This window comes from Suillus bovinus (assembly GCF_016758785.1).
Source record: "Suillus bovinus strain UH-Sbo-P2 chromosome Unknown EDB93scaffold_62, whole genome shotgun sequence".
Classification (NCBI taxonomy): Eukaryota; Fungi; Basidiomycota; class Agaricomycetes; order Boletales; family Suillaceae; genus Suillus; species Suillus bovinus.
Window position 1 is genome coordinate 65,451 of NW_024542118.1, and position 17,890 is coordinate 83,340.

The window sequence follows — 17,890 nt, forward strand, 5'->3', positions numbered from 1 at the left end:
AGTATGGAAGAACCGAAGAAGAATCCGTCTATATAAAAAGCACTGAAGACAGGCACGGCTGAACAACCAACTACCCCCACTAAGTAGTATGCATCACGGAGTTGTGCGAGTGGTATCACCTTCCTGATCAATTGCGCAAGAGCCTGTTCTAAGAATATGCGGGACTATGCACTTGACCTATAAATTTGTTATTGCGAGTCGGTTGAGCGGAAATGCGACTTGAGTACATTTAGACGCCTGGCATCCCAAAGTAGCTGTCAGAAGACCCAGAACCAAGAACACATCGCCAGGGATGTCACTAAAGATGTTATCATGCATATGGTGGGGGAAAACAACTATGTACTCACCGGACATCATGTATCATGGGGCAGTTGAGTGATCTCACGCATGAATTACGATATCTGGCGCGACCGTCTACTTGTACTAGTAGCGGCGACTTGGACTGTAGCCGGTCATAGACGTGGCACTTCATAACTTCTGAGGAACCACGTGGCTTACTAATTTTGGTCTCAGGCATTGGGCCGCTCAGGCAGCGGCGCTGCTGTAGTGCTCATCCGCCAGCGACCTTTCCAGTTGGTCACCGTAGCAATGAAGTTCACAAAACCTGCTTGGGTTATGCACAAGGGTAAGTATTGAAGTGTAAAGAATAGTTGCTTCTGAACTGTCTTCTGCCAAACAGATAGTTCCAAAACCGACCACGACACGAAGCGCCTCTCCATATTTTCTGTTCATGTTCATCCCGATGGTTCGCGCATAGCGACAGGAGGGTTAGATGCCAAAATTCGTATCTGGAGCACGAAACCCATTCTTAATCATGCATCCGAAATGAGCAATCGACCACCGAAGTCTTTGTGTACGCTGAGTATGCATACAGGTCCCGTCTTGACGGTCAGATGGGCACATTCTGGGAGGTGGCTTGCAAGTGGGAGTGATGACGAGATTGTGATGATATGGGACCTTGATCCGTGAGTTTGGTATATGACTTTGATGTGCTTTTGAAACATTCATCTGTGCTTCTCTCCTTTAAATACAGATCCGGTAGGGGCAAGGTCTTTGGTTCCAATGAAATCAATGTAGAAGGATGGAAACCAATGAAGCGACTTCCAGGCCACGAAAGCGGTGAATTGGCTTTGCTCACTTGTGTTTCTATTTGCGCTGAACAACTGCTAGACGTTACTGACCTAGCATGGGCGCCAGGGGATCGTTACCTTGCCTCAGTTGGCCTTGATTCTGTCGTTTTAGTTTGGTGTGGATACACTCTGGGTGAGTTGGATTTTCACTTTTGTTTGCACCGTCCGCAGCTGTCGGTTTATTTCACACTTCGGTAATTGGCACTTCCAAACGTCTTCGAGCATTTCTTTTTAGCTTCAGTAGTTCAGCGCGAGAGGTTCACTACTCACACTGCTTTCAGAACGTCTTAGAAAGCTGGATCAACATCAAGGATTTGTCAAAGGTGTTTGTTGGGATCCTGTAGGCGAATTTATGGCCACTCAGTCCGACGACAAGTCCGTAAAAATATGGAGAACGACTGATTGGCAGCTCGAGGCGGAAATCAGAAAACCCTTCGAAGACTCTCCTGGTAGCACATTTTTCCGCCGTCTTAGGTGAGTGTCACTGGTCGCATCTATTAAATCGTTTTCTTACAGAGTTTTGCAGTTGGTCGCCTGATGGTGCTCACATCACTGCTTCGAATGCAACGAACAATAAAGGCTTTGTTTTTATTGCAGCAGTTATAACTCGTGGGACATGGACTTCTGAGATCAGTCTGGTTGGTCACGAGAACACAGTCGAGGTTGCGGTACGTGCTGACGGTGTATAAAGTGTTACCATTCTCATGCACAGTACAGGCCTACAATCCCCATATCTTTCTGCGAAATCCCGCATCGCCTATAGCTACATCTAACATATGCTCTGTAGTTGCTCTTGGCGCGGACGATAGATCCATATCCATCTGGCAGACTAAATCTGCACGACCTCTCATCGTCGCGCGTGAAGTTTTTGAACGACAGATCATGGATCTCAGCTGGTAAGTGGTAAGCTTTTCTTGACCTCCGTTGAGAATCTGATTCATTCTTTATGAAGGTCCTGGGATGGTCTGACACTCTATGCTGCATCCTCAGACGGAACGATAGCCGTTTTCCATTTTGAGCCCGAAGAATTGGAGGGCATTGCTCCTCATTCTGCTCAAGAGCAATATTTACACAAGTTTGGCTTTGTACCGCCACCAACTCCCAAAGGATTCTCGCACGGCACTTTCAACCACAGTACAAATGCTGCTTCAGCATCGAGGATCACGCCGCCACCCTCCCCAAACCGTGCTCAATCGCAATCTGGTTTTGGTACATCGAATGGGATTAATGGTGCTGAGCACATTAACAAGCTCGTTGCAAAGAAGAGCAATAAGAAGAGAGTACAACCTGTGCTTATGTCGTCTGTGCCTTCTGCGTCGACGTCACGCTCAGCTGTCGTATCAACTTCAGCGTTACCGCTTTCAGCAAGTGGTCTCGGACCACGTGCATTCCAAGTGCCAGAGATCTCCCGATCACGCCAGGCATCACACTCTGCATCACCCGTGCCAAGCCCACGAACTTATGACGCTGATATCGAGATGGGAGGACCAATGGATATGGATGTTCCCATCGATGCTCTCGATACGAGTATGTCAAGTGGAAACAAGGGCAAGCGGAAAGCGTCGGTTTTTGATACGTCTGAGGACCGGCCATCTAAGCCCCGTACCCTTGGTGGTGACCGACCAAGGGAAACAGTTGTAGTGCGAGAAATCACATCGACGAGTTTAGTCTCGACGCGCCCGCATCTATTTGAGGGTGCAAATCTACTACCTGTCCCCCCACTGTTGACATTCTTAAGTGCCAATGTGGAGGGAAGTGACTTTGTTTTCGAGGCCCGAAATTCAGAAGGAGATGGTTCGTTAGACCTTCGACTTGTTTCAATTTGGCTAATGTTTCTCCCAGGGGCCACGGAAGTCACGTTTGCTGATGGAAAGCAAACACTATGGCTGGATTATTTACCATCTCCTGCGCTCGCGTTGACTGCATCTACAACGTTTTGTGCGGCTGCTTCGCAAGACGGTTCTGTCAATGTGTATTCACACACAGGTCGCAGGTTTGTGGTAGAACGGAAGTCTCATCGCTATCTTAATAATGTTTGGCAGATTAATGGCGACTCTAAGCTTTGGGTCACCTTGCGCGATGATGCACGGCTGCAAGTTGGCATTAATGATACTCACAACTTCTGGTCAGCTAACCTCGATGTAAGTTGCATGGATTCCTGTGTTCCCTAGTGCTTACCCTCCTTAGAAATGTGAAGAATGTTGCATCCTTCTTTCCGCCCACATCCGTTGCACCCCTCCTCTCTTCTTCGCCAAATTGCACGATATTGTCTGCCACTGTTCGACATAATGGGGCACCAATGATTCATTGCTCTTCCGGTATTGCATATACTTACGATGTTCAACTTTTTTCTTGGACAAAACTAAGTGAGCGCTGGTGGGCAGAGGGCTCGGATGTATGGCAAGGCCGTCAACGAGCGAACAAAGACAAAGATGTTGTAGCTTCCATTGAGGGTGCAATCGGCAGCACGAGCATTCCGGCGCCTCACAAAGAACGTCCCGCATGGTGGAATACAGCGCTCACACTCGGTCACCTGGAAAGCAAGTTGCACGCGGCCAAAGCCCTTGATAGCGGTCTTGAATATAAGCAAGCACTTTTGATTTATGCAAGGAAACTAGCAGATGAGGGCTTCAGGGCGAAGGCAGAGGAGCTCATCAAGGAGCTTTTTGGCCCCATATTTTGGTAGATTGCACCTCTTGGAAGTTTTGACATGAATTGCTTACTGTCTATCTAGGCGACCTGGTGGAAGGGACGACTCTTGGACCCCTGTCGTGGCATGCATGGCCAAGCGCGATCTTTTGCGCGAAGTTTTGTCGGTCTTTGGTCAGTCATTCTGTCGAGACCATCCCTCAGATTACTGAATTTATGTACAGTTCGGAGCAAGACCCTTACCAAATTAGCATTAGACTGGCAAGATACTCTCAAAAAGGCATCGAGCGATGATCAGCTATGACAATGCTTTGGTTGTGATTCAGCTTCGCCACTGGGCAGACTGTTTGTTTACTTAACATGTGCATTTTAGCTGGCGCTTCACTAGAGAATAGGCAGTATTTATTTTACGGGGATCTTTGGTTCTGCATCTTGCAACATGCGTTTCCCGATGCCCACTTTAGTAGGAGTGTTTTTTATTGCCACGAATATTCTGAAGTTCAAACAACGCTGTACCGAGTCGAAAAAGTGTTTCGTGTACCTTAGGCCGTAGCTCGGAATGGAGCTCTCGATTTCAAATGGAGTGGGAGTGCATGTCATTCCCACGAGGAGTCCTGTCCCCTGAAATCATTATGCATCACGTCACTCTGAACCTGCACTACCATGAGTGATATTGTCGTTCGAGAGGTCAGTTGTCGAAATTTACCTGTGTACAGATAATTCTCTAATTAAGTTTCCCTGTAGGTCACAAAAGATGTCTGGATCTTCTCCAGGTAGGGCTCACTCATGAAATTACTCTGCCAATTCCCGCTACTACGTTAACTCAATAGACCCTTTGCACGACTTGGAATATTCCCTATGGGAGGACGATCTACTGCTATCAAATTGCGACAGGGAGGCGTTTGGGTACTTGCATCGACTCCGCTGACACAAGATACGCGCAATAAGATAGATGAACTCGGTGAAGTCAAGTGAGCATCATTCAGTCATGTTCGTGCTGTCTTACATCTAAATTTTCAAGATACATCATAGGTGCCGACGCTGTTCACCACCTCTTCCTTGGTTCGCTCGTTCTCTGCTGAATTACTTGGCGTCGTCAAGGTTTTGTCTGACCAATTACGACAGGAGAGTTCAAAAGGGCTTACCCCAATGCAAAGTTGATTGGCGTTGAAGGTGCCATAAATAATATGAGCGACAAGACCCTCCAATTTGATGGTTGTATGTCATTGCAGTCCTTTTTTCTTTAGTCATTGAAATTAGATCTTAGTGTGGGGCCGTGACCCTCCCGGCACAAACTATGGCTTCGAGGACGAGGTAGGCAGATTTATCATGGTGTTCATTGGCACAAAGTGATATTGTATCTACCTACATATAGATTCAACATTGGTACGTGCTTTTCTACTCACAAGGATCACCGACTCAATTCTTTGCAGCTATTTTTCAGGTTTTAGAAACAAAGACGTGGCTTTTCTGCATATGCCATCAAAGTCACTTATTGAAGCAGATTTACTTCTAAATCTACCAGCTAATGAACAAGTCGGGCACTTTTCTTGTCGGTCATGCGTATTTGTTAACATCTCAATTAGTATTCAAAGTCATCCTCTTCGGCCTATGGTAACATCAAGCCGGACTCGTGGATACATAGGGCCATTATCAAGGGCACAACTGTTGACGCCGAGTTTGTATATCATTCCTCGTTCCTATTTGACACTAACACATACGCAGAGCTATGCGCCGCGATGCAACGACAGTTGCTAACTGGGACTTCGATCGAATCATCCCTTGTCACGGTGTGAGAACGACTGCCATGAAAATTTGTGTGACGATTGACGATTGATTTGCAGGATGTAATCGACACAGACGGCAATAGGATGTGGAGAGCCTTGTACAACGCATTCATCAACTGAAAATCAAACTATTCTTGACAAAGCTCATCTACTAGTTCTCGTATGCATATCTTACTGGTCCAGAATACAAAACGAGATAGCTCGTTCAGAAAACCCGGTGTTTCGTTCGCAGCCTATCTACAAGCAGCCGCGTGGGCTATTGACGTCACAAGCTTGACCTCCGCGGATCTTATTATGATCAAGGAGTTCATTGTTGCATGCTAATATGATCGTGGTTGGTCATTCAGTTCGCAAATTCACTTGTTCTCGGTACTCATTCCCAGACCAGTGATACGCTAGAGCAAGGCGGCAACTGAGGTGAGATCTTCTCTTTACAACGCATTATTCCTGAGACTATCATCTGCAAAACACCGACTTAAGATGGACGCGAGCATGTCCCAGACATGTTCATCTGAGGCTGGTGCACCGTTACTCAACAGATTCTGTCCAAACGTGCGCTCGGATGTCAGACATGACTTGTGCTCCTCAGTTCCAATAAACTCGCACCAAGGACATCCGCGCTGAATAGAAATACTCTCACAATGCATGCGACCAGGATGCTGGACGCTGGCGCTCACTAATGTCGAACAGGTCTACAACGATTATTATCTGAGATGGAACCCAACATTCAAATCACTGACCTAGTTGTGCCTAAAACAATGCTGATAGTATCTATGAGCGAATAATCGACTATCCAATAAATGTGTGGTTGAAAGTTCAACCTAGTACGTACCCCTGATCACGCCATTCGCGTTGCTGCTACTGATCTGACGATCAGCAGGCTAGTGTGATATACTGTCCAAATCAAGACGGGTCCTGTGCTAGCCGCTCCACTCATGTTTTTTCCGCCATCATGGAAGTGAATGCTGACTGCGAGGCCTGATTGCGATCGGGAGGGAATCAGTAGGGCATGCGTGTCTCAATTACTGGATCAGGCGACACCGTGACTATTACCCCTCTGGTACAAACCCAGGAACATACACGGGGTACTCATATAGTACTTCGGTAAGTATCTCACCCACGATGCACGCAATCTCGGAAATCTCAGAGTTGGAGACTAGGGACTGAACTCAAAGTGTCAAGCTTCAAATTTACAACCTTGTCCTTCCAGGCTACACCGCTTCATACAGGTATGTCGGTGAGGTGAACAATGTATTATTGTGAAGGAAACTCGGTATTGATTAACATATAGGTACAAAGCGTTTTTTTAAGGCTGACATACAACTTGGTGTGGTAGCCAGAGTTCTGTCTCTTACGGTCGAGGGTGCATTGGGAGGTAATCAAAGAGGTGATGCATGTCAACAAGGGGCACACACCGCATGGGGGTCCACTGGTCTTTCAGTGCCACACTCATCAAGTTCATGAAGTAGTTGCAAAGAACATTCTTCCTTACTGCCTGATCGATGATCGATGATGATCTGCTATACTGATCTGCACGCCTAAGTTGTGTTTTCTACTGTATCATTGTCACATTAAGTCTCGACTCGACTCTGGACTTCGTTTTCACCCTTGATCACGGTCAGCTGCTGTCCACTTTCTACTGTGTACGTAGCACGTTGCTTCCGCATGGCTACCTCAGGTGATTTCCATTGATCGTTCTGAAACCATCTCACTTTCGTAGATGGCGATCCATTCCTACTAATTGTGGTGGTGCTGAACTTGATCATGAAGTGTTAGAGCACGCTTGCCCCGTACATTGTCAAACAACTATTATTAGGCAGAAAGAAGGCTCGACTTACGAAGTCACGCCAAACAGGCATTGCTTCCAAGTTTGACCCACGCTTCCAGAAGGAGTCCGCCTTCGCCGCTAACATGTGTCAAAGTCGTGTGCCAGTGCAGGCAGTCGTGTCTATGTATAAGACGTGGTGGGATAGTCGACTCCGCATAATTTCCATTCAACTCTCCAACAAGTTATTCCAGCGATATGCCATTTTGTCCATTATGCCCGCCTGGTCAGGCAATCATCCCAGGCTTACTAACTGCGTTAGAAGCGGTGAGCAGCAATTTGATTCCGATGATTCGATTGATGTACTGATTGTATTCGCTTGCACCAAGCACATCAAAACGAAGCATGTAGTAGCGGGAATAAGTTGTCAACTCTGCCAGCAAGATTTCAAGAATAATGCTGCGCTGATTCAACATCTTGCATCTAAGAGGCACCACAAGTGCAAAGCGGGATGTTCTCAGACATTTATGACAACCACCGAGCTCAGCACGCACATCAAGGCGGATCACAATGCAGGATCTAAGGTCCCTCCTGCAGCTGCCAGTGCCAGTAAAGCCAACACCACAATCCCGGTCACATTCCCCTGTGGTACCTGTGCTATGCAGTTTGTCAGTTCCGAAACGCTCCAGCATCACATGCGCGTAGACCATTCACCTAATAAAAACCCATGTCCATCTTGTTATCAGAGCTTCTCCACACCTAGCGCTCTTGAGGAACACAAGTCGATCAGCCATCCTGTTCCCAAAGTACAAGCCAGCGTTTTGGGATGTCCCATGTGCAAACAAACATTCCTCTCCGCAGAAGAGCTGCCTAGTCATATTCGCGCCGCCCATCCTCTCGAAGGATCGGCCAAGAAAATGTATCCTTGCATTTCATGCGAACGCACATTCTCGAAGAAGTCTAAGCTTACTGCCCATAACGAAACCGCTCATCCCCCCGAGCATGTTTGTGCCATTTGTCGGCTCAAATGCCCGTCTAAACATGCTCTCAATGATCATGTCGCCGCAGTGCATACACGCGCACCCAGCATCTGCCGGGAATGCAATGCGGCGTTTACCTCCGAAGAGGGGCTTCGCCAGCATTACTTGCATTCTTCAAAAGGTGCCCATCCGAAATGTATCGAGTGTAATCTCGGATTCGAAAACGACGCAGTATATGCAACGGCATGTTTTCTTCATTGTGCTTTATCGTTGTCTCTCACTCTCAAACCTGTATTTCCAGCATCGCCAGACATCCCACCCAGAGCCGCCCCGCCCTGTTTCTCCACCAGCTTCTTATCACTGTCCTTTGTGCAGCAATGTCTTCAAGCTTCAGTCAGCACTGGACGACCACACGGTTGCGAAACACTCTTTCACCTGCGGAATGTGTGAATTCGTTTGTCTGGAGGAGGAAGTTCTCAAGGAGCACATCGCCTCGGCGCATTCGTGCCCCGTTTGTCACGAGGGCATCTTCGCAAATACAGACCTTTTAGACGAGCACCTCGCAGACCACGCTGCCCCCTATCGTTGTGAAGTCTGCCAAACAAGGTACGCCGAGGAAGAAGGCCTACGCCAGCACTACAGAGATTCCCCAGATGACATACATCCGTCTTGCACGAGATGTAACCTGGGTTTTCAGGATGCAGGCGAATACCATAATGTATTGTCCCCTCTTTTCGTGTTATATTTGTGAAGATCTCCCATTCATGTCGCATTCAGCACACAGAAACGATGCACCCTCAGGTATCCTGTCAACTGTGTGATGGAGCATTATTCGATCCTGAGGAGCTTCCTATGCACTACTTGACATCGCGCAACCATCCCGCGTGCGACAAATGTCAAGTTGGATTCAGTGATCAAGCCGAATTTGCGATGGTGGGTGAGTACCATTATCGTTGATGCCTTGACTCAGCCCGCCGGGTAGCATGGCGCAACAGAACATCCAGAGGCATACTGTCACCTATGCCAGTGGCAGTTTGAGTGCCCTGAGTCGTTGCAGAATCATATCCGACACTTCGTAGCACACCCCAAGTGCATGGACTGTGAGCTGAGATTTGCAGATGTGGACGCCTATCAACACGTTGGTTTTCTTTTCCGGTTCGTCGAGTAATGCTCAAATATGTTCCACAGCATTTGTTTGTCGTGCATAGGCCACACAGTAGTGATTCCGTGACACAACAAGATTTCGACCCCGATGTTTTGGATAATGGTGACATAGTAGTTCATTCCGAAAAGCTTTTTTTCGATTCCTTTTCTCCCAATCGAGTTGACTCGAAATGGGATTTCACTGTTGATGTTAATTATGACCTCCCCTGTGCCCCATCCATCCCATTGCCTCCGAGTACCAGTGGATACTCCAGCCCTCTGTCTCAGAGGGTTCTGACACGATCAAGCATAGGATCGCGGTCGTCGTCCAGGACGCTTTCGCCGCCTCCTATCAGCGGCATCAAAGTCTCACAGCTGGAGACTGGGCATGTCGTGGATCATTCCGAGTCACCAGAGCTTGAGCACTCGCCGCTTTCCAATATACCCACAGTTGGTACACCGTTGATATCAAGTACAGACTTCCGTAGCCCCTTCAGTCCGCGCCCAGACCCTCCGGCACTTTTTGTTCCTTCTCAAGAGCTGAACGGCGCCAGTCACAGCGATCAAGAATCTGTTGCCTCTGCGAGGTCACCTGAGACAAGCTCTCCCGTGATTAAACTTCCCGAGAATGGCGCATCGCCGGTGTCGAGCTCTGGCTGGTCCACATTAAGTGGCGAGGATGTGTCGAGGATGTCAGTCAAATCGGATGATTCACCAAATCATCGACCGGTGGGCGTTGCTGTGCCGATGCTTCGGCTGCAAGTACCTGTGCCTAATGGGACTTCTCAGACAGCCAGGTATGATGACCAAGTGAAGCGTTACGTTCGAATCTCAATCTTGTCACAGTACTTTGGAGACGCCAAGTTCCATTTCACCCGAGTCTGCAGGCATTGATATTTCTGCGAATGTGACCCCCGATTACTTGCGAGAAGCTCGTGCGTATCTTGCCGTGACTCATCCAGGACAGGTACCTTCCACTGTGAATCACATTCATAGTCCGGCCATGACGTCCCCTAGTTTGACGTCAATCGGCCTCACCGCTGCCTCTCGTGAGCGACGCCGTGAAGTTCGATTTGAGGACAGTATCATGTCGGAGCCGTTATGGGAGAACCCATCATCTGACTCGACCGATTCTTCTTTCGATCTTCCTGTGCTTCAAGGCAGGCGAAAATATGGCGTACAAAAGAAATCAGGTCGGTGACACTGTTTCTTCACAGAGCTAGAGTTGACAATAGCACAGGTGCCAGTAAACTTCCTCGTTTTGCACCACTCAAACCGGCACGAGTCGCAGGAAGGAACGGGATCAACCATTTAACGAATGGCGCAACTTCTCTTTCTCCCTATCATTGTAGGATTTGTCGACGAGAGACATGCGAGGATCTGACGACGACGACCTGTGGACACCTGTTCTGCAACGCGTGAGTACGATCGATGCTGGTCTTGAACTTGGATTGACAGGAATTTGTAGATGCATCACAGATGCGGTGATACGAGACTCGCGATGTCCCGTGTGTAGGAATGCGGTTTTGCTTTACTGCTTATTCCGCATCGACACCGCCGCGGGCTGCCATAACTGAGGATGAGTGGTCGATCTATGTAGTATCCTGTCTGTCGTGAAGTGCCGATTTCGACGCTGGTAGTCATTTTGAATGAGACCTGGTAAAAATTCAATCGTAATTCCGTGTGACATTGTGACCATCGATGTAAGTCATCGTCAACCTTAAATCAACTGGCACTGTGCAAGTGGGCACTCGAAGAGTAAGTTCAGGACGGAAAAGACTACTAAGGTCTGCAGACTTGAAAAGTCCGTCCCACCAGCGTTTAGGCGACTATTGAATACGTCACGGTTAAACGTGGCACACTCGGCCAGAGCCGAATTTAATGTAATTGTGATACGTACTGACAGCAAATCGGAAAGCTGTGGCACTTCCTCTCCCTCTCGTTGTTCGAGAGAACTGCCTCATATACCCCCCACTTTTCTATCTTTCCCTTCTTCGGGGGACTGCAAGTGGTAGTCAGGCTTGGTGGTGGTGTGACAGAAACTTCAACAGTGACGATAGTCTAATCTACTGCTACCACCATGCCTGAATGCAATCATTGTGATCGTTCTTTCGTCGACAAGCAGGCTGTGCTTATGGTGCGAAATGCTTTCAAGTTGCGTCTATCTCAAGCATCTGATTCCCAACCCGTCCATCTAGCACACTGAGTCAAAGCACGGGTTTGAATGCACTCATTGCAACCGAAAATTCAAGACTCCAGACGGGAGAGACGAGCATGAGAGAACGAAGCATGCCTTCCGTTGCGATGCTTGCAACCAATATTTTGGCTCCCAGAAAGCCCTGGATTCACATGATAAGGCTAAACATCCTCCTGCATACGAATGCAGGTACTGCGATAGAGAATTTCGCTCACAGGGAGCCCTGGGTTCACATGAGAGAACGAAGCATAACTTCCATTGCGATGCTTGCAACCGAGAATTTAGCTCACAGGGAGCCCTGGATTCACATGATGAGGCTAAACATCCTCCTGCATACGAATGCAGGCACTGCGATGAAGAATTTGCGTCCGATGGAGCTCGTATCCAGCACCAGAACAAGAAGCATCCGCCCCGCCCGCGCGCTGTTCGTTCATCTTCGGCGGTGCTATCGCCAAAGCCAACATACTCCCCAGCTGCGCCGCCTACCCGCGTGGAGAAGCCTAGTGTAAATGTATTTGGTACGTTATCCACGCCAAAGTCCATCCCAGAACGTTCTGGTGGTGAGGATGTCAAGCCACCAAAGGTAGAGGTCGCTGAACCCGTAGTGGTGGCTAATTTCGCATGTGGAACTTGTGGAGAATTCACCGCGACGATATTAGCTTTGGAGGCCCACGAGTCGCAGCATAGACTCGATTCGTGCGCTTGCACGATATGCGAGAGAGCTGAGAGGCCTTGCAATTGCAATATTTGCAAGCGCACTTGCACCTCGGTGAATGAGACGCTCCTTGATCGTGTTGTGATTGGCGAGCCCGAAGAAACTACGTCGTCCGTGGATTCACCTGGGGATGTCGAACTCAAGGCAGTCGAGGACTCCGTGGTTGGGTCTTGTGATTTCGTCATGAGCCTGGAATCTCAAGAAGCCATCGATCCATCAGTTGATCGCAGCGGTGCGGCGCACGGCGTGTACTCGCATCATGACCAACCCTTGACAGATTTGGAACACGAGGTGGACGGAGAGCAGGCTCATGACTTGATTCCGCCCTTATCCCCACGTCAGCACCAGAGTCTTGATGACCCGACATGTCTTTCTGACGTTGATATGAACTTGACGGAGGAATCTAACACTACCGACCTCCAATTGGGTTTTGCACCCGTGGAATACGACGCCATTTCTTGTGAATTGGATATACTGGAGCAAGTAAGATTTGTGATCTTGATTCTTTCGGGACTAATGCTAATGCGTTCTCCGTGTCGCATAGCATTCTGCACTCGATGTTCACGCCATCGTACAGGACCCAACAGTCTATGAACGCGTGCATGCAAGCCAACGTGAAGTTTCCCTCGAATTGATTTATCCCCATTGTGAAGACCACAACATGGTTCGTTTATTTTTGGATCCTAGTATACGATTTCTGAAAAGTCTGTCAGTCCCTTGCAGAGGCATCCAACGACCAACCGACAGTACTCGACATAGACATGAGTCACGAGCATGTCGATAACCGTCCAGAGTGTGACCTCTCCACTCCTGAATTGGAACCTGATATCACGCCCTCATCACACTCTGCAAATGGCACACCTGTACCCGTGCAAGTCCGCACTCTTCAGTTTATAGGGTCTCCCCCAGTTCATACCCCTGAGTTGTTGCAGCCAGGGGAGCCTTTCACACGCGACCTTGTTCCTTCACCGACTCCATCTGAGCACGGTAGCTTCGGGCGCCCTAGCATGACTCAGGAGGATCCCCCGCATTCTGGAAGCCGTCCTCTACACTCTCCACTGAGTTCGGAAGGTTCTGCTGGTTACTTCTCCGATGCCAATCGTTCATCGACACCATCAAGCCCTCTGTCTGACCATTCCATCGTCTTCGTATCTGCGGATTCGATACCAGAGTACGTTAGAGAGAACCGTGCATATCTCGTTGCAACAAGTGCACCGTCCCAATCTTCTTCAGCATCCTCTAGTTGTGTCCGTTTACCCTCTGTGATCACTTCGTCGGAGTCTCTACCATTTCAACAAGATGAGAATGATGGTGCTGATGTGCCCCCTGCGCAACCCAACGGCCAATCTGCGCTTTACTGCAGGATTTGCCTTCGAGATCCTTGCGATGATACGACTGCGACGATGTGCGGGCATGTGTTTTGCAACAGGTTTGTGATTCTGTTGGTTGATTGATGTTCCGTGCTGAAACGTGTTTACTTGAAGGTGCATTATTGATGCTGTGATGGCCAGGTCTGCGTGTCCGGTCTGCACTGCTCCCACATTACTCTACTGTCTTTTCCGCCTTGATGTCTAAGCAACACCTGTCTTGCTTTTCGACGATGGACATGCATGCCAATGACACAACAAATCATATTGTATTTTAGAATTCTTGAATCATCACAAGTTTACCTATATCCGTTGCGGACTTGTAAGCAGTATCGTAGGTGAGCATGATACTCGTCAAAGCTGCATGACATTAATCCATCACTCGATAGTATCGCATGGGGAATTTGTTGTGAATTCAATTGCCTCAAAGTTCTTGCGGGATAGTAAGGCCGATGATAGAATGTAAGTCCGAACGCTCTGGTCGTACTACTACCTCGTAATATCAACCGTGGTGATATCTCAGATAGATCTCAGTCTGCATTTCGCATTCGATCAAACGCCGCGCGAACGCGTGCCCTTGGGTCCATAGCATGCATATGCGAATTTTTTCTCAGCATCTCCAAGTCTATTTATAATAATACAGGTGGCCCCTAAACAACCGAATTGTATGGTGCTTCCTCGCGTGAGGATCACATTATGGTAAAAGTTGCAAGCCGGCCCGCTTGAGACTCAGACGGGTATCGAAGCGTAAAGAGAAACTGCCGTTTCGTATGTAGGTCCCCGTCTCAGGGACTACCCACACGCATGCCAGTGGACGTTCTCCTGGTCGTCTCACAGCAATAAACTACGACACCTGGATGCCGCTGCGATGTCACGATACGAGGGTTTGCGATGAGGGTTTTTTATTCGAATTTTTTCCCAAGGGTTTATTTTGTCGTTGTTGAACTTTAATCGTTGGTTTGCTATTAGTTTTTGATAACTTTATTTTTTTCGCTACTGAGCCGTTTTATGCCCGCTTGTTAGCTCACCAGGTGCGATGCATGCAGCGAACTTCAGGCCCACGATGATATGTTCCGCTTGTACTAATAGCGACTTGCTCTCATGTCCGAGTGGTTGAATGAGCTGTTGTTGTCGACAAGGGTATATGCATCCTGACGGAACAATCAATCATGTTCCTGTTGGAAGATTGCCCTTAAAGTGTAGCAGCAAGTATCCACTCCGACGTAGCCAAGAATATCTTGAGTGACATCTTATCAGATAATCGGCCGATGTCATAATCTGATAAGGTGAGATCATGAATCAATATTATCTGATGGCGATGCTTGTTCAAACGTTCTCCTACACCGTACCTTGTCGTCAGTTTCTGACCGTTCCTTCGGTCAACTTTAAACTCTGACCCAACCATAATCTACGACCGTTCGGACATGCAAAAGGGTTCGATGAACCCGCTCGGTTTCTACATCCGAAACTAAAATAAGATCCTACTTTACTTCTCGACCCGACTCGCATCACCTTCGCCTGGGTCAGCCAGCAATCGATCTAGAATTTCTCCGTTCAGACAGCGTGTACTATGATGCTGATGGGACGCCATGCGTAGCCGTCGAGCCGGCGACTTGAAATTATTTACAGTAACACTATACATAGACTCATCATGATGGGAGCTGACCTCGCCATCCATATCCAAGACTTTCGTAACAGCTTTAAAATACGAGTTTCGGGCTTCGCGGTCATGGGCCTGAATAAAACTATCCATCCATATCCATCTACTACAGACGGCGTCCGAAGAATTCATGAAGGCCACGTCAACCATAACGCCACGGTGGCGTACAGGTCATCATGGTTATGTAAGCTGCTCGTCTTTGAATCGAAGGTTGTTCGAAGGAACCGAAAAAAGGTCCGACTTGATATGGTAGGAAACCACTTGCTGCCGTCCCCTGGGAGTTATCATGTTATCACTCCGGACCTTGACGTTCGGTGGCTCAGGGTTCGATAGTTGGCGGAGTATCAGAAATTCAGAAACTCTCTCCCTGACTTATGGTATGTTGTTACTGTCAGTGGCTCAGGGGTTTGAAAGTCGCAACCAGGCTGATAACAGGGTACCGTGAACTCTTTACCGTTCCCTGGGTATTGATCCTGTTATCACTCGGACCTTACTCAGTCGCCGCAATGCCTAGGCAGATTCGAATTCAATTATAATTCACTATTGTCTGCATCATTTTAAAATTGGCAATTGAATGATTGTAATTCGCTGGATACATAGGAGTAACATAACATCAACTTCCATGTCAGAAGTAATGAAAACAGTAACGAAGAAGAAACAACGACGAAGAGAGATGAACGGTGTGGGGATGCCGTCTAGGGAACAGTCTCGGTCTTTTCGGCATGAATAACGTCAAGGTATCTTCTTTACCCAGGCATCGAAAGAACCGAGCAAGCCGAGCGCCCGCATCACTGCACCTCCGTCGGTAAAATGACGCTAGCAAACGGACTTTCAGAGGTGCTTATGGGTGTGGCTTTTTCACTGTCGGATTTCTCTGCCTGATTTTCGCTTGCAAGTCGCCTGCGCTTGCCCACCGCAGACTCCCACCCGAAAATCTTGGTACGACCCTAGCAGTACAGTTTAACGAGGCAAACACGACAGTAAGAAACGAACATACCTCTTTGAACTTCATACGCACGAGGACTACGATTACCATGATCCAATAGAACACATAGCTCAGCACGCTGCCAAGCGTGGCGCTATTTTGCCATCCCAATACAGCATTGAATATGCCCCATGACATATCGGTCTCAGGATTACAGCAATCGAGATGCCACACATTTCCGCGGACATTGTATGATCCAGGCCCGTTACCTCCCGTGTCGTCCACATCTTTGCCAAGTAAATTGTTGAAGGCGTTCACCTGGAAAGACCAGATAGCTTTACTAAATAAACCTGCACCAATGAGGAGGATCAGATTCGTCATAACAATAAGGAAGATCGTAAGAGCTAGTGTATAATAGGTTAGTATTCATGTAAGACCAAGATTCCGAAGACTCACTCGACCGGCTAGCGAACTGATAAATGAAATAGCCACAAATAAGTCCACAAACAAGGCCCACGATTGCTGCAATCGGAATTGACTTTGCAGGCTGTCCAAGTGCGACACCGCCCACGAAGACGACAGCTTCAATTCCTGCGAAACGTTCACGCATTAATGAAAGCATGGTTACAGCGTTAGGTAAAGACGTCCAGGGACAATACTCACCCTCGCGCAAGACTGTGATCATCGGAAGGATGAAGAGTACCCACTTCCCAGTCCTTGTGCTGCGATCGACGTCTGACAATGAGAGTTAAGCGCAAGAATAGAGGAAAGAGAGGACACCTACGTTCATCACTAAACGCGCGTTGGAGCTTGACGCGCCATTTAGCTTTGGCCCTGTCCAACTTGAGCATGGTAACGCCCATGACAAAGATCATCCAGCATGCAATGAGTTCAAAGATGCCTGTTTGAATCATGGGTCAGCTTGATTGCGCGACACGGAGGGAAAGGACGAGTGAGGAAGTAAATGCAGACCTTCCCAGAGAAGTTCGGCCTTGGTCCAGAGATTGGACGCCTTGGTAAACCAAACTGCAATGAATGCAGCGCCTAATGCGAACGAGAGGAACAAGCCTATGCCTGCACCAGCAAAGACCTTATTGCTCATGAGTCGACGATGCTTTCTTCAACACAGTAGCATACCTGGAATCTGAGTTTACGGAGCAAACGTCTCTTGACGGTGGCATCGGATTCTCCTTCTTCTGGCGTAGTCGTTTCGCTGTCGTTGTTGTGAGCTATAGTGGGCCGAATATGCTGAGCAATCGTCGCGAATTGGTCTGTGTCGCCATGGACGATCTGCTCGACGAGACCAAGGAGTACGGATACGATGACGACGGCTTCAAGAGTCTCTCTGAAGACGATGAAGAAAATGCTGACGCTGAACAAATTCTGGGCAGTCATTTCCGCGTTCTGATCCTTGGTATGTGAGGGGATGCAGATGCATAACTAGAAAGACTTTATCTGATAATAAGCTTTCCACTCGAACCCTGACTTGAACTCGAATTTCTTGTTCCGAACGCCGAAAAAAAAAATCAATCGCATCAAGATAGTATCCAGGGGGTCTCGTGCAGGGTCTCG

The 17,890-nt window shown here is 48.2% G+C and overlaps 6 protein-coding genes across 6 annotated transcripts; 5 read left to right on the plus strand and 1 right to left on the minus strand.

The window, feature by feature from the left end:
• Positions 1 to 588: 588 nt before the first annotated feature.
• Positions 589 to 4,083, plus strand: EDB93DRAFT_1091219 (histone transcription regulator 1; the record flags this gene model as incomplete). Its single annotated transcript, XM_041446334.1, has 13 exons — positions 589 to 625; positions 680 to 965; positions 1,034 to 1,119; positions 1,171 to 1,263; positions 1,412 to 1,604; positions 1,657 to 1,798; positions 1,848 to 2,026; positions 2,083 to 2,924; positions 2,973 to 3,123; positions 3,173 to 3,271; positions 3,318 to 3,812; positions 3,865 to 3,953; positions 4,004 to 4,083. The coding sequence occupies 13 exons, from the start codon at positions 589 to 591 to the stop codon at positions 4,081 to 4,083; spliced, it is 2,772 nt and encodes a 923-aa protein (XP_041304331.1).
• Positions 4,084 to 4,292: 209 nt separating this feature from the next.
• Positions 4,293 to 5,815, plus strand: EDB93DRAFT_764147 (uncharacterized protein). Its single transcript, XM_041457378.1, has 11 exons — positions 4,293 to 4,466; positions 4,524 to 4,552; positions 4,610 to 4,750; positions 4,801 to 4,841; positions 4,905 to 4,997; positions 5,047 to 5,093; positions 5,155 to 5,165; positions 5,213 to 5,315; positions 5,366 to 5,457; positions 5,505 to 5,571; positions 5,624 to 5,815. The coding sequence occupies exons 1-11, from the start codon at positions 4,443 to 4,445 to the stop codon at positions 5,684 to 5,686; spliced, it is 711 nt and encodes a 236-aa protein (XP_041304332.1). The 5' UTR covers positions 4,293 to 4,442; the 3' UTR covers positions 5,687 to 5,815.
• A 1,646-nt stretch (positions 5,816 to 7,461) lies between these two features.
• EDB93DRAFT_764757 (uncharacterized protein) lies at positions 7,462 to 10,716 on the plus strand. The gene is made up of 9 exons (XM_041457379.1): positions 7,462 to 7,658; positions 7,721 to 8,554; positions 8,613 to 9,029; positions 9,089 to 9,248; positions 9,307 to 9,449; positions 9,500 to 10,251; positions 10,301 to 10,421; positions 10,472 to 10,647; positions 10,695 to 10,716. The coding sequence occupies exons 1-8, from the start codon at positions 7,590 to 7,592 to the stop codon at positions 10,505 to 10,507; spliced, it is 2,532 nt and encodes an 843-aa protein (XP_041304333.1). The 5' UTR covers positions 7,462 to 7,589; the 3' UTR covers positions 10,508 to 10,647; positions 10,695 to 10,716.
• Positions 10,717 to 11,330: 614 nt separating this feature from the next.
• EDB93DRAFT_765025 (uncharacterized protein) lies at positions 11,331 to 13,254 on the plus strand. The gene is made up of 4 exons (XM_041457380.1): positions 11,331 to 11,591; positions 11,653 to 12,845; positions 12,911 to 13,030; positions 13,080 to 13,254. Exons 1-3 carry the CDS (start codon positions 11,535 to 11,537, stop codon positions 12,999 to 13,001), a joined length of 1,341 nt encoding a protein of 446 aa, XP_041304334.1. The 5' UTR covers positions 11,331 to 11,534; the 3' UTR covers positions 13,002 to 13,030; positions 13,080 to 13,254.
• On the plus strand, positions 13,045 to 14,414 carry EDB93DRAFT_765057 (uncharacterized protein). The gene is made up of 3 exons (XM_041457381.1): positions 13,045 to 13,795; positions 13,851 to 14,067; positions 14,123 to 14,414. The coding sequence occupies exons 1-2, from the start codon at positions 13,128 to 13,130 to the stop codon at positions 13,939 to 13,941; spliced, it is 759 nt and encodes a 252-aa protein (XP_041304335.1). The 5' UTR covers positions 13,045 to 13,127; the 3' UTR covers positions 13,942 to 14,067; positions 14,123 to 14,414.
• Positions 14,415 to 15,912: 1,498 nt separating this feature from the next.
• EDB93DRAFT_1167391 (iron permease FTR1) lies at positions 15,913 to 17,878 on the minus strand. The gene is made up of 7 exons (XM_041450234.1): positions 17,456 to 17,878; positions 17,291 to 17,408; positions 17,103 to 17,219; positions 16,982 to 17,053; positions 16,775 to 16,909; positions 16,391 to 16,722; positions 15,913 to 16,340 (listed from the first exon to the last, which is right to left on the minus strand). Exons 1-7 carry the CDS (start codon positions 17,711 to 17,713, stop codon positions 16,182 to 16,184), a joined length of 1,191 nt encoding a protein of 396 aa, XP_041304336.1. The 5' UTR covers positions 17,714 to 17,878; the 3' UTR covers positions 15,913 to 16,181.
• Between the last annotated feature and the right edge of the window lie 12 nt (positions 17,879 to 17,890).